The sequence below is a fragment of the Cyprinus carpio genome, chromosome A18, assembly GCF_018340385.1.
Source record: "Cyprinus carpio isolate SPL01 chromosome A18, ASM1834038v1, whole genome shotgun sequence".
In the NCBI taxonomy this organism is placed as follows: domain Eukaryota; kingdom Metazoa; phylum Chordata; class Actinopteri; order Cypriniformes; family Cyprinidae; genus Cyprinus; species Cyprinus carpio.
Genome location: NC_056589.1, coordinates 9,501,284 through 9,516,502, shown reverse-complemented (window position 1 = coordinate 9,516,502; position 15,219 = coordinate 9,501,284). Strand labels below are relative to the sequence as shown.

At 35.0% G+C, this 15,219-nt stretch overlaps 1 protein-coding gene across 1 annotated transcript in view; it reads right to left on the bottom strand.

Annotated features, from left to right (window-relative positions):
• Positions 1–2,135: 2,135 nt before the first annotated feature.
• The window catches only part of LOC109112385 (UPF0606 protein KIAA1549L-like), a 115,235-nt gene continuing 102,151 nt past the window's right edge, over positions 2,136–15,219 (bottom strand). The window contains exons 21-23 of the mRNA XM_042774718.1: positions 14,163–14,314; positions 12,274–12,540; positions 2,136–2,285 (exon numbers count right to left, since the gene is read on the bottom strand). Of these exons, the coding sequence (XP_042630652.1) occupies positions 2,136–2,285; positions 12,274–12,540; positions 14,163–14,314 (569 nt within the window). The remainder of the gene's footprint in view (positions 2,286–12,273; positions 12,541–14,162; positions 14,315–15,219) is intronic.

The following is a 15,219-nucleotide window of genomic DNA, read 5'->3' as shown; positions in this document are numbered from 1 at the left end:
AGTTATATTCAATCAGAATATGAAAAAACAGATTTATCTTGAAATAAAATCTTCTCTTCCTGAGGTGAGGTTTTATCTTCATTATTTAATTGGTTTATTTTAATTTATTCAAAGACACGAAAACTCAGCATTACTAAGATGTCTTATTTTAGCTTTGTTCTTCTGTCTGAATGGTGTTAATTAATGTTAACAGTCCAATCTGAGAGATGGGTTTGAAAAGTTCAATTATTAATAGAAAATCTGAAAAAGAAGGCTGAATACATATGAGGTTATATGTAAAAACTATGCAGTAAGCATAACTTGTTCTTGGTCTAAGTAATTAGTGGAACTACAGCAGTATTTTCAGAAACAGTAAAAACATTAGCAAATCTGAATGATTGTAATCTAAGATTGAAATAAATAAATAATAACAATAAAAAAAGTCGGCCCAAAATTACAAAGGTACAATATATACTTAGTGGCTTAAATGAGGGAAAGACCTACAATCCCATAAAGCATTGTGAATTACATAAATATGAAAATGTTGGAAAAATATAAAAATACTTACTTGCAAAATATGCAGCTTATTCTGGCCAAGAACTCCCCACTTAGACAGAAAAAAATTGATATACCATTTGACCATTTGATATACAGCAACCAATCACTTTTTTTTTTTTTATGTGGTATTTGGAGAGAAGAAAACCTGAAATTAATGATTTCATAGTAATAACTATAAAACTATAACAGACAAAACTTCATATAAATAGTGGTGGACCATGACTTAAAAAGTGTGTATTCAAAAGAATTAAGCACAATTGTATATTTCACAGGTATAAAACTAAGCAAAACAGCCTTAGTCATGAACATCTAGTTTGCCTGCTTTGTGCCCCAAGAAAGGGATGCAAAAATGTATGACAGACCTGGCAAACACTGGAAAATCCTATGATTATTTCATCCTCACAAGTACTCGTTACGTAGGTTATCCCTGGGCATACTAAGACTGACACTATAGGTATTTACTGGACTGCATGAGACCATTTAAAATGAGTATTATTATTAAGAACAGCAAATGCACTGTTCCTAGTGAAGTAGCAAAGTGACATACCAAAATTAAGCTCTTATAATCTTCCCTCCACCATAGCCTACACATTTTATTTCACATTTTCAAACTAAAACCTGACACATTGAATGTGATATGATGCCAAGTTTGAATATGCACAAGCCTGCCGTGAATTAAATACATTTTTAATAAAGGACAAAAGAATGATCAACCAGCTCCACTTCTTAAGATGTACTGGTCCAGCAGCTAATCAGAAAGTAATTAATAATTGAAATTAATATGATTCCGACAGGGTTTTGCACAAGCAACTGAGACCTGTTTCCACCACAGAAGAGAAAAAACATGATTCTGTAATTCTGTAAATCCTCCTCCTGCGAGGGGCTCAACACGCCAGACTTGACAATGTCTCAGCATCAGGAACAAGTAGGCTGAGACCCGGCCTGCTACGGAATGGAGGCAGCTGGAGGATCATGTCAGGGCAAGATGGGCTATATGGCCTCAGTCTGCTGTTGTACTGCCGAGAACTGTCCTTAACAGTGTCACAGAACAGGCCAGCCTGGGAGATGGGAGTGTCAAGAAAGGGCACTTTGTCAGCATCTCTCATCTCGACCAGATTGAGCCAGAGATGGAGCTTGTGGACCACCAGAGTGGACATCACCTTCCCGAGGGACAGCGTCGTGACTTCCGGAGGGCAAAGTCAGTCTCCGTGCGCAGCTCTTGCATCAACCTCGGGTCAGTACTACCCTTGTACATTTGTTTTAGGGCCTTGCCTTGGTGAACTTGCAGGATAGCCATGGCATGCAGGGCAGAGGCGGCTTGGCCCGCAGCACTATAAGCTTTGGCAGCGAGAGCTGCTGACAGCCTACTGGCTTTGGACAGGAGGTGCAGACGATTCCACAGGTGCACCACAGCCGTTCTCTACACCGGAGGAATGTCGACACACCCCCTAGCCGCCCCACAATTGAGGGTAGCGAGGACGGAGGAAGTAGACAAGAAACTTCTGGCTGTAAAAGGGCTGTCCACGATTTCGTCACTTCCTCATGCACCTCCGGGAAGAAAGGAACCAGAATAGATCTCCCAGAGCATAAGCCAGCAGTCATCTGCTCGTGGCAGAGAAACCGGGGTGGATAGTGACAGAGGGGTCTCCTCCTTTCTCTTTAAGAATGGAGAGATGCAATCGCAGCGTTGCCATGGTCATGCCCTCGCAGTACGGGCATGAACCATCCACGTACGCATCTTCAGTGTGCTGAAATATGAGAAGAAAAAAAAACTCAGAGATGATTAGGTTCCCAAGTTAGACCCCTAATGTCGTCACACCGATTATTACGTGAAAGGTCCACATTCTTATGAAATGCAAAGTCATAATTACATATTTTTCATTAGTATTACTTTAAGTTATTCGTTTTACGTTTCCTATTTAATGTGCTGGACAGAATAAAATTCTATACTAATTTCACTGGGAGAAGGTGATGATAGTTTCCTTTGATATTACACTCTGAGAAGACAAATTTAGTCAAGGAAAATAGCATTTCAGTTGATTATGATAATGCTAATTTAAGACTGTACATGTATGACATTAATCAAGCATATAAAATATTTACCAACAACAAAATTGCTAAAATGGTTATAAAATAGATAAACGGTGATTAGTCAATACAATGTTCCAGCATATTATATTACACACTATAATAACATCTTTGACTTGGTCACAATTACTTTACAGTTGTCCTAGCACAGGAATAGGAAAGTTTTGTCCTAGAGAGCTGCTGTCCTGCAGAGTTTAGCTCCAACCCTGCTAAATTTTGCAAGACAGTGGCTCTCTAGGACTGAACTTTCCTACCCCTGCCCTAGCAATCATTATTTTGTTGCAAAGCAATGTTCTTTTTATGTCAGGTACTATATCTTCTGGTGTAAGAATGAAAAAAGAAAGAGTTATAAGAATGGACATTCAGATTCTTCATGAAACACCAATTCTATAAATGACAACATAAGCATGTGGCTCATTAAAATAAGTGTGATCAAAATGTCATAAGAAAGTACCTGAGGGCTAAGTAAATCCATTTAATAAATCAATTTTATTTAAAATTAGACAAGTTCTGGACCACTATAGTGTTATTTTCCTGACACTGCTGAGACTTGCAGCAGTGGACATGCTTGATAAATTGGAGTAGCGTTTGAAAAATGTTACTTGTCTTTGTATCAGTTGTGATGTAATATGACAGAATAATACCACTGATAGAGAGTATACAGTCAACCCCACATTGCTTTGTCAAACTTATATAGCTTATACAACTTAAATTTAAGTTGTTTTAAGGGTTGTTTTAGTTTTTTTTATTCCGCAATATACAGTATAATATGAGGATGAACCATAATGTAAACAGGTTGCGTGGTGTATATGTCCAATTAATGACACTGACACCATGAATATGCAAATAAAAACTTTAACCCAGGATAAAGGAATGTACAGTGTGAAATGTCAGATTATAAATATAGAGGATTAATTGTTTACCCCTCGTAAATTATGAGCAATGTGAGGCAAGATGATCCAGGATTGCGTTTATCTGTGGTTTAGAATGACAGAGGGTTATCTATTTTAAGTGTAAAATACATTGATTGTGTATTCATAATTGATCATCGCTGTCATGTCTGAGTGCTTCAGTACATTTACCCATTTCTTCCCAGTTCTAAAGAATGTTTTGTTCTGGGAAGAAAGAAAATCATACAAAGTCTCTTTTCATTCTTCGCTGTTTATAATGATTGAGATTTTATACCATGCTTGCTTAAAATAAATACTAATTGGGAATATAAATTGTGTGATACAGTTTGCAAACTCTTGAACAAAAGGCCTATCTCAAGTTCCTAGAGTAAGTGGTGTATGTTTGCAAGGGAGCAAGTGGCAAGAGAGAGAGAGAGAGCTCTCATTAAACAAAGAAACTAATTAAAGACTAAACTCAGTGACATTTTACATTTACAATTGTTTTTTATTTTATTTTTTTACATTTATGCATTTAGCAGATGCCTTTATCCAAAGTGACTTACAGTGCATTCAGGCAATATATATTTTTTTATTTTAATTTTTTTAATCAGCATGTGTGTTTCCTGGGAATTGAACCCACAACCTTTTGTACTGCTTACACAATGCTCTACCACTGAGCCACAGGAACATTGACATGTATTTCATCCTCAATGTGTTATTCCCCTGTTCCTATATCACTCTTTAATTACTAAGAAGAAGCGATTCCAAACCTCTCCTTTCACTCTGCTGTGAAACACCACAGGACAGCAAAAAAACACGCCTGATTTCCCAGCATACTGTACATCACTCTCTTCTCCCACATCACCTCACCTCATGTATGATCAAGCTTGATGATATATAAAGCAATGAACCACTGCAACCTTATTCCTCAAAGTACAGTAAGTATCTCATGTGCCATATTAAGACCTGTCAGTCATAGTTTTAGAGGAGGTCAGTGACCTCATTACTTGGGTCCAAGGGAGATAGAATAGGTGCTGCACTATATATCAAACAGTTAGGTCAGGCGCTTTAATGCACACAAATGGGGGATGAGCTATTATCAAGACTTCAATAACTCTAAGATACTGTTTAAGTATACTTCTTATTCATACTATTTATTCTTCTATAGTTTTTATAGTATAACATGCCTTGGGCCATAAGCTGCAAGAGAATACCTTGAATCAACAATCAGGGTGAATATCATACTTTAAGACCCTATGGAATCCAAACTGGAGCCAGTTTTAAGCATTACAATATTTTAATATAGTATAGTAATAATAATTTATTGGTTTAAATACTTTTAAGTTATTATGTGGCCCCCTTGGAAGTTTGCGGAGGACCCATGTTTGATAACTACATAGACTGCATAGCATTTGACATATTACCATAAACCATAATACAAATTTCATTTTCACTCAAACTGCACACTAGACGCAACAATATGCACATATGTGCATAAAAACACTTGTATAAATATCACTCAACACGCTCATGAGAAAAATACACAGTCCAGACATAAGCACTCTCTAGTAGAGAGGTCACTTGCCCATCTCTGCATACAGTTCAATAGCTAATTGAAAAGCTGATAAGTAGCATGGAGGAAGCTGATAAATAGCATTGGGAGTTTGCTCTCAGCCATACTGTAATGGGTCATGAACCACAGCACTTGCACCAGCTGCAATCTCTCCATACTGTACAGTATTTCAGATTAATAAAAGGAGTAAATGACTTCTAATGTGTAATATGTGGAACATAATTTTATGTGATGCCTATTTGATTACTAAGAGATTAGTTTTAGACTTACTAATGTAAAGAGGTAACGAAGCAGAGACATTTATAAGTGATCATCTATGAGGTTTAAAACAGAAAAGCGTACAGAAGGAGCTTGCGTATTTTTTTCTTCTTGTAAGACAGCTGTTGTTTCAATTATAACTGAAAGCCTATATGTTGCAGAAGTAATAACTCTGCAGTTTGTTTGAATTTTTTTAATTGCTTTAAAATGTTGATGTGCAAAGTGTTAAATGAAAATGGAAAGAAAGCATTAAATACAAAGTGTTTCAGCTAAAGTGAATAGAGACCTACTGTAAAGTACTATAGGCTAATGATGGTGTTGGATTAGTTTGTTAACATTTTAATGGTTATGGTTGAAACAAATAAAAAAAAAAAGGTGAGCAGTATTTCAGAGGTCATTAGAAATTAACTTTAGAGCTGGAGTTTAGTACAGGTAAGAATCCAGAATAAAAATATTTACAGGATGTTTTGTCAGGGTATAAAGAAAATATTGTTATGAAAAACTGTAACTCTGTCCAAATTTAGGCAATATATGGGAAACATCTTAATATATCAAACCTTGGGTGTGATATAGTTTCCATTAGATAGAACATTGTGTATAAATGCGTTTCAAGGCGATTTCTCCACTAGAATACTAAACACATGAAAGATCATGGATGACATCTACTGGCAAAACAGGTAAATTCATTTAGTTGGTAACATTAAAAAAGAGGCACAAGACTCATTCCCATGGTAACTAAAACTCAAATTCCTGAAATGAAAATACAGAAATTGCACAGCTGGTTTAAACACTAAATCAGACACTTTAATAATTTGATCATAAATACAGTACCTTTATTGCCATAAACCAAAAGATTTGCATTCATTATATATTTTAACATGCAATTTATTCCTATTATGGCAGGGCTGAATTTTCAGCAGTGATTACGCCAGTCTTCAGTGTCACATGACCCTTCAGAAAACATTATAATTTGCTAATTTGGTGCTCAGAAACAGGGTTGAGAAGGTTACTTTTAAAAGGCATTTCACTACAGATTACAAAATTCAAAAGTAATTTGTTGGATTAAAGTGATTCAGCTTTTACCATTTTAGTACATTTCCAATTGTAACACACATATTAGAGTTGAGTAACATATCTAAAATCTAAGGAGGAGAATGGGGTTCCTATTATGGTTCTACATAGCACCATTTGGCAAAGATGCTGTATAGCACTTAATATTTACATTTATGTATCTAGCAGACGCTTTTATCCAAAGCGATTCAGGGAGCACACATTTTTTACCATTATGTGTGTTCCCTGGGAACTGAACCCATGTACTTGTGTGCTGCTAATGCAGTGCTCTACCACTGAGCCACAGGAACATATAATATGGTTTCTTATGATACAATGAACCACTTTTAGTAGTATTTAGCATTATATATTACATAATGGAAATTTAAAAGTAAATTTCAGATGGCACTTAAGAGGCTTTTGCATATATCCTGTTCATCCCATTCAAAAAGTTTACACCCCCCGGCTCTTAATGCATGTTTTCACCTTTTGTAATAGTTGTGTATGAGTCCCTCAGTTGTCCTTAGTGTGAAAAGGTGACAAATAAGCAGAAGATTCTGGAAAATCTGAGAATGTGCAGGGAGATTTTGGAGGATTTTTTTCTGAAGAACAGCAGGCAGTTTACTCAGAGGCGTCATGCCCTTTTAAATCGAGGCCCCCTTTCGAGCCAAGTTAATTTGGAATGCAGCTTGCAAAAGACAAAAATATGTTTTATATTTTTATATTTCACAATTGTGTTGTGCGGCACATCACTAGCTTCTAAATTAAAATCTGCATTCACTGGCTAGCGCTGAGCCAGAGAAAGACACATTTTTTCAGCACTGCGCATTATAACCAATCACACATTATTCTGTTGAGCTTATGAATTCAATGACCAATCAGAGGCGTCCAGATAAGTCATCGCTTTTTTGTTTTGTTCAGTAGGCACTTCGCTTACTAAATTCAGATCTCTTGCGAATTAATTAACCTCATCAGAAACAACGAAGTGCAGATGTGCGTACGATGTAAATAAGAGATTCATTTCACAGTGTAAACAGCTTCAATGGAAGTTTTTGAGAACTCTGCTCTCTGAACTTTTGCTTGAACTCTGGCTAGAATGAAGTCAATGATACTGTTCTATGATAATGTAAATGTTATGTCCTCTCTTTCTGTACCATGAAAGCATTATAATTAGTAATTTACAATGTTTTTTATTAAATTCATATTAAATACAAAGTCAGTATTTTATGGCATGACACCCACATCTGGTAGGCCTTCTTAGGGCTGTCCAAAAAAATAGAATTTCGAATATTCGTCGAATTTAAAATAAAAATCCACATTCGAATGCAAAAACATTGCATTCGAATTTTAGGTGCGCGTTAAGGAGGCAGCCTTTTCAGTGGCGCATGAGATGCGATGACGATAATGTTATCTTGTCCAGTTGAAGCTACTAGATGCGGCGCTGCTGCGTTTTTGATTAGATTATCCCAAATGAATTATATTATAGATTTATGAGATACAGCATAAGAAAACACACGTCTAATCAGGAATTTGTACATGTTGTTGAATATACAAAGGAAAGGGAAGATGTGTTACATGTAGTGAGGATCATGAATATAGAAAATGTGCAGAGGAAGTGAAGCTAAAGTATAGCATTCCATTCACAATCCAACCCCATGTTTTAATTAATAGGTTTTTAGAACAGTTTACATTGAGTAACAATATTGTGGGCTTGATTTCTTAACTAAAAGGACACAGAGAGTAAGGGTAAATGGAACCCTGTCTGACAAAGTTTGTTCCTCTACGAGCTCCCTACAAGGATGTGTGCTTTCACCTCTATTATTTATTCTCTACACAAATATGTGTCAGAGTAAGTGGGAAAACAGGACTATTTTAAAGTATGCAGATGACACTGTTATTGTTAGTGAGCTTCAGGGCAATGAGACCAGCCGTGGCCTGATTATTGATGACTTTATAAGGTGGTGTGAGGAGTCCTACCTCAAATTAAACTTATCTAAGACAAAAGATATGATTATTAATTTTAGGAAACAAGCCCGCCCACGTGAAGTTACATCTATTAGAAGTCAGAAAATAGAATCTATATAAACTTACAAATACCTTAGGATCATCATTGACTCAAAGTTGAACTTTGAAGCAAATTGTGAAGCAGTGTGTAAAAAGGGGCACCAGCATCTGTTTTATTTAAAGAAATTGTCCCATTTGCACATTGACAGGACCATGATGATGTTATTTTATCATGCTTTTATTGAATCACTTTTAACATTTTCTCTGGTGTCTTGGTTTGGAAACTTGTCTGTAAATAACAAGACTTCACTGAGTCAAATTGTTAGATGGCCATCTAGACATATTTGTATTTCTGTATTGTAGAACTAAGCGGTATAAAAACAGCTTTCTGCCAGCAGCTATCACTCAGTTGAATAAGGATAGGTCTTAGGAACATTATTATTATTATTATTATTAATCCCAAAACCCAACATCTGACACTGAATTCCTGCCATATATAACACAAGTACAGTTCTTTTTTCTTTTCTTTTTTTTCTGAGCCATGTAGGGAACAAAATAAATTTGAGTTTAAAAAGTTAAATAAACAACAAACTTGTTCATTCTGTTATATTTTATTGCAAAACATCTCATTGAAAATGGCTCAAACAGTTCTCGATAGTGCTTTATCAGATACTGTATGTGGTTCCAAATCGAAATTAAGATCAGTATATTGGTTTTATAATACTTATATCAACAAATTGAAACATACGGAGGGAAAAAAAAGTTACTTTAACAAAAGTGATGAAATTTACACAGGATTTGAGTGTGATCACCAGATGTTACCAGGAATATAATAACTAACTGCAACTGACTATCGCCATCTTTCAAAGTTCATTTTTCATTGTTTGTTATATATTTTTTTTACATTTGTGTGTTAAAGTCATGCAATTAAACTGTATATTAAGAAACTTGTTCAAACTGCCTCTGAACAATTCTAAAAAAAAATAAATAATAATAATTACATTCTTGTATGTAGCAAAATGTATGACATTTTAAACATTAAAAATGTTTTTAGTTGAATAAAAGTTTGGGAAAGAATGCAGGGATTATAGGTTTAAAAAAGATATATAATATATATATATATATATATATATATATATATATATATATATATATATATATAAATAATATACTGTATATATATATATATATATATATATATATAACGTATTACTGTTGCCCCTTCAGGACAAACTCCTTATGCATTCTAAAAAACTCATTTTACATTCAATAAAATCACAAAAACCATCAACACTCCTGTTTTCATTAACCACTTCATGGAACACACAGCATGCTCAAGCTAATGAATAGGAAATTGTTAAAGTTTTATTTGGGAAGATGATGTGGGCCAAGTTGACAATGAAAATACTAGATCATTTTTGAGATGTTAGAGTGATTACCATCAAACTTCTGGGTATTTTTTCAAATTTTTCAGATCTTTTCAAAATCTTGGGTAAAGTGCATGTCAGACTCATAAACTAATCAAAAGTTGCTTTGAAGTAAATAATTGTTTTGGCATACAAAACATTACTTCTACTACTTCAACTACTTAAAAAAAAATAATGGGACTCATTCACTTGGTTATCATAAATCTCTTTTATATTTTACTCCAATGATGAAGCAGTACACCTATATTAGCACCTTTAACAGAACAATTTTACACGGCATAGTTATATCTCAAGCTATTACTGTAAAGCATACCACATTCCTTCTGTTGATTATGTAAATTAATTAAGCACTTTAAAGTTAAAAATATTGCTGCCATGGACCTTAGTCAGGATATAAGACATGTTTAATTTTAAATGAATGAAGACTGTGAGGGCAGGGGTGCCACTAAGGTTTCTGGGCAGGTCCTGCAGCCAGCATACTGTAGATGCACAAAATGCTAAATGTGATGTACTATTGAACCATTCCAGTTCACCCTGATTAATGCCCTCACAAAGATGTCTGTATGGTAAGTGTCCAACATGTAGCATCACATTTAGTTAACAAGTAATTGTTGACATTTCAGAGCTATTGCAGGCACAAAATCATGTGTGAATTTATTGGTAGTAATTGTATTGTATTATAAATTGCACCCAGTTGTGACAAAATGTTTATTCTTGTTTTCTTGAGCTTTAGAAATGTCTGTTAGTTGTTTTAAACTGTTTTGTTCTTCAGACTGCAATTGGTCAGTTTGTTTCTACTTTAAAGGAATAGTTAAAAAAATATAAAAAATTCTGTCTTTATTTGTATATCTTCTAGGGGTGTAACGGTACATGTATTCGTCCCAAATCGTAACGGTATGGAGGTCACGGTTCGGTTCATGCTGTCAGGCGACGAATACAGTCAGTTCGATCAATCCAGAAGAGGAACAGTCACAACAGGAAAGAGCAGAAGAAGAGACGATCTACGCACCAACCCAAACCAAGAACACAGAGTTCAGATGGCATGCAAGAGAACAGCCAGCTTGTATTAAATCAGCAGTGTGGGAAAGTTTGGGTTGACCGGCTTTTAATCTGATCCGGTTGTTATTTTGGCTGAGCTCTGTTCCAGAATTGCACACAAACTGCATTGAAATCAAAATGTAATTTGTATGGAATTTTTATGAAGTCTGATGAGAAGAAAATACTGTACCAGGCAGATCATGATGATCACAGAGGATCACAGAGGAACTGACCGTCTTCTGAAATGACATTTTTTTTCCCCCTCTTACCTCCATACAATGCATTTTAAAGTAGTTTTAATAAGCGCAGCGCTGCTTTGTTCACAGAGCTAACCAAGGAAACCGTATCGCTGCTGCTCCATAGGCACCACCTGCTGTCAGAGAATAAATTTGCATTTTCATTGAGTCCGTCTGCTGTTTTTGTTTTGTGCAGGTGTCTTATGTAGCATAATTTCACAAGTCCAAAGTCAGACCATTCTGTTTTTGCTTGAAATTATACAATCTAATTAAAATCAAAACAACTGTTCATGCTACATGTACGTGTAGCACTTCTGTCTGTTCAAAATAAATGAAAAAAAAAAAAAAAAAAAAAATCCTGCTGTACCGAAGTCATATCGAACCGTGACCCTGAAACCAAGGTACAGTACTGAACTGTGACTTCTGTGTACCGTTACACCCCTAATACCTTCACATTGTTCCAAACCCGAGACTTCTGTTTGTCTTTGGAACACAAATGAAGATGTTAATATTCTCTCATCATTTTTGTCAAATGTGCAGTACTTGCTTGACTCTCGAGTAACCTCATTGGTTCTTGCAGAAGCTAAAATGTGCTTGTGCATGTGTGCTAACAAAAGCTTAAACAAGTTAACAAAGGTTCTTCTTTTACCATGCATTTATGATTTTTTTTGAAGCTTGACAATCTAGGTTTATTGGATGTTCAATAGATGGATACAAGATAATATATAAAAAAAATATTCATTTATGCTTCATTTTAAGACATCTTATGGCTTTTAAACAACACGGGGCTGTGTAATTAATGACAGAATTTTTTAATTTTAGGTGGACTATCCTTTTAATTACCATGCCAGGTTTTATAAAACACAACACGGCGAAAAAGTGAAAACTGTAGATTTCCATATTGTCCCATTAAATAAAAACATTTTTATAAACAAATGAATGTTATACTACAATAAAGAAAAAAAGTTTAATTACGTATTAATGTTATAGTACAATGGCAAAAAGAACAACACAAAAACTGTTAAAAGTAGACAGGTGTTTCACTGAAAGAAAAAAAAAGTATCCTGTGAAATATGATTTAATCTGATGAAATCAGAAGTTGTAAATGTATCAGACTGTTCAGTCTCAGTGCAGCTAGTCCAATAAACCACAAAAAAAACTACAACACCAACAAACAAAAGTCCTCCTTCCTCCTTGCCAATTTTGCCAACCTCATCACGGATGGCTTTGACTAGGGCTGAAGTGGAAAGGCTGCTGAGGGGGGTGTCTGGGCTGACCAGATTTCCAGGCTCTGCTAGACTTTGCTGGGATACTGCAGTGGAGGAAGAGGGTGGATTATTTGGACCACCCTGAATGGCCTGCCGGTGGTGCCACAGGAGAGGGCTGCCCTGAGGATAATGAGGGTGAGGAAAGGCCTCTGTGTAGCCTGGTAGGGGCATCTGAAAGAGAAAACAGGTAGCATTCAACAAGACCTGTGCTAAAACCATTCAGCTAGGGTGTATTGTTATTTTTTTGTGAGTCTTGATCTATGCTGCAGTTGACCAAATTCTATAGTTAAAAAGGCAATCAATAGACAAATGCACATGGACGACGATCACGATAAGGAAAACGAAAAGCTTAAGGATCTACTTCAAAGTAATATCAGTGACACTCCATTCAAACAGGTTTGAATTGTCTGATTTTGTCATTTTCATTAAACTATGAATTATGAAATCATAAACACTTTGAACAAGGGTCACCTTGTCACCAGGGTTGGGCATAATTCAGAATTTTAGAATTGACTCCTTTCTGAGTGTAATTTAGAAGTGAATTTTCCACCCGACAAGATGATAAATTTACTAAATTGCCATTCAAACATATAAAACAGTCATACAACACTCATTAGACCAACACATTAGTCCAACTTATTGCAACCAAACATAATGAATTAAATTATTAATGTTGACTAATTACCCCTATATATTCCCTGCTATGTAGAATGCATTTTCCTAATAAATCATTAGACTTATTTCTTTGAACTAAATGCAAAAGGATCAAACTATTTGACTCTGCCATCAAAACCAGTTTTAATTTTGGCATGTGGCCAAAATTTTATTATTTAATTTCTAAATAAATATAGACATTAAATAATATAAAAATGCATTCTGATTGAAAATCTTAGAGAAAAAAAGAAGAAAGTTCTTAACATAATTTATAAGAAATTTTTAAGAAAATTCTAAGAAAAAAATCTTAGAAATATAAATGAAATGCAACTGACAATTTTAATACTTTACTAGACACATAAAGACTAAGTTTAAAATAATAAATACAAGTTTAGACTTAATTCTTATCTGATTGTCACCCCTATGTTTAAGTTTTTTGTTGTTGTTTTTGTTACAAAAGTTAAAAAAGGTTACAAAAAATTTTGTACAATTTTATTTTTTAATAATGTTTTGTAAATTGTAGTATACAAGCAATATCAGAATGAACATGGCTATATCTATAGAATATATGAATTTTATTGAAATTCATTTTTTTTATCTACTACTTACATTTTTAAACTTGTTTGCTTTCCTTAATTCAAAACCTGGAATTTTAAAGGTATTCGCAATTTGATTCTGCATTGCACACAACCCTGCTTGTGACAGAGGAAAAAAAGAAAAAGAAAAGTGTTCATTTGAAGAAATGTGCTCATCTACCCTGGGAATTTGTCGTTTCCACTCAACGTCAGCGATAAATTCAGTTCAGCAAATGGTTTCTAAATGACACTGGTTCTGCAAAAAGACACTGTGTGAATGCAGGCACACACAAACAGGGACAAGAAGGACAATCCAAAAATATGAGTCTTGCACCCAAGAGCAGGTTACATGATCTGACAGAATGCCCCCTAAATTCAGAACAGTGTATAGAGACACATGTGACAGACCAGTTCTGCTTCCCTTGGTTGCAGTCCATGAGGATGTGCCACATTAAATTGTATTAATGGTGCAGGCACTGTTATATTGGGGTCTTGGAATGCAACCCAGTTTGTGAAGCAGAATTGGACACATGATAAGGGACTGTGTGATGACTGCTTTCTTACAGATTCGGTCCACTGAGGAAGCACATCCTCGGGTTCAGGGGGGTAAGACATCCAGGATGGGCTGTGGTAGGAGGAGGGTGGTGTAGAGATGAAATATCCTGTGTATCCTGTATGACTGGCTGGGATGGCGTACACTGCTGTCATGGGATTTCCTGTGGGACAAAAAAGAATGAGTGTTTCATAGGGGTGGGCAATATATGCACTGTCTATGATAATACTGTAATTATTGAATGTCACTCACTGTGCAAAAAACAACCAAAAGCAAACCTTTTTTTTTTTTTTTTTTTTTACTGTGTAATGTAGCCTAGTAGAATGCAGTTTGAATACCCCCAAAATTCAAAACATGCAGGCAAAAATGCAACTGTATGAGTGTTTGTAGTATATTTCTAAATGATATAGTTAAGCAATATCACATGTGCAAACATGTCATTGCTGTGAACTGACCACTGCCCAGAATTAAGGTTGTCAAAAGCTTTGGGTGTCTGCTGTCCATGACAGGCCTAAACCAGCCAATGCACACATATAAAAACACTTATAAAAAGATTGTCTAGTTATCATTATCGAGAAAAAAAAAATCACAGAAAATATTGAGAAATAATGTTTTGTTCAATATTGCATCTAGAGTAGAGTTTAGGGTACATTTGGAACATATTCATGCTATTATCAGAAATAATACTAAGATGAAGTCATTTTTAGATATTCTGAAAAAAAAAAAAAATGTGAGCGGTGCTTGCCTGTGCTAAACTCACGGCCACAATGCTAATGTGTTACTGGTTGTTGCCAGAGTGTTGCTAAGGTGTTCTGAGTTAGTTGCTTTGCCATCAAAATAAGCCATTCAAAAGTCTTTAATTTTATTTTATTTTTTTTAAATTCAAAAAGTCCTTCTTTCAGTGATAGTTTCAAATATATATTTTTTTTCCTGTTTAATCATCAGATCATTTTAAAAAGGAGCAAAACTGTCCTCAACATGGTTCATAATTTAAAGTATCCTTCATGTGCCATCAAAGGTCCAGGATGAGTTATGCATCAAAGGCTGTTATACTTACCTAACTTTAAA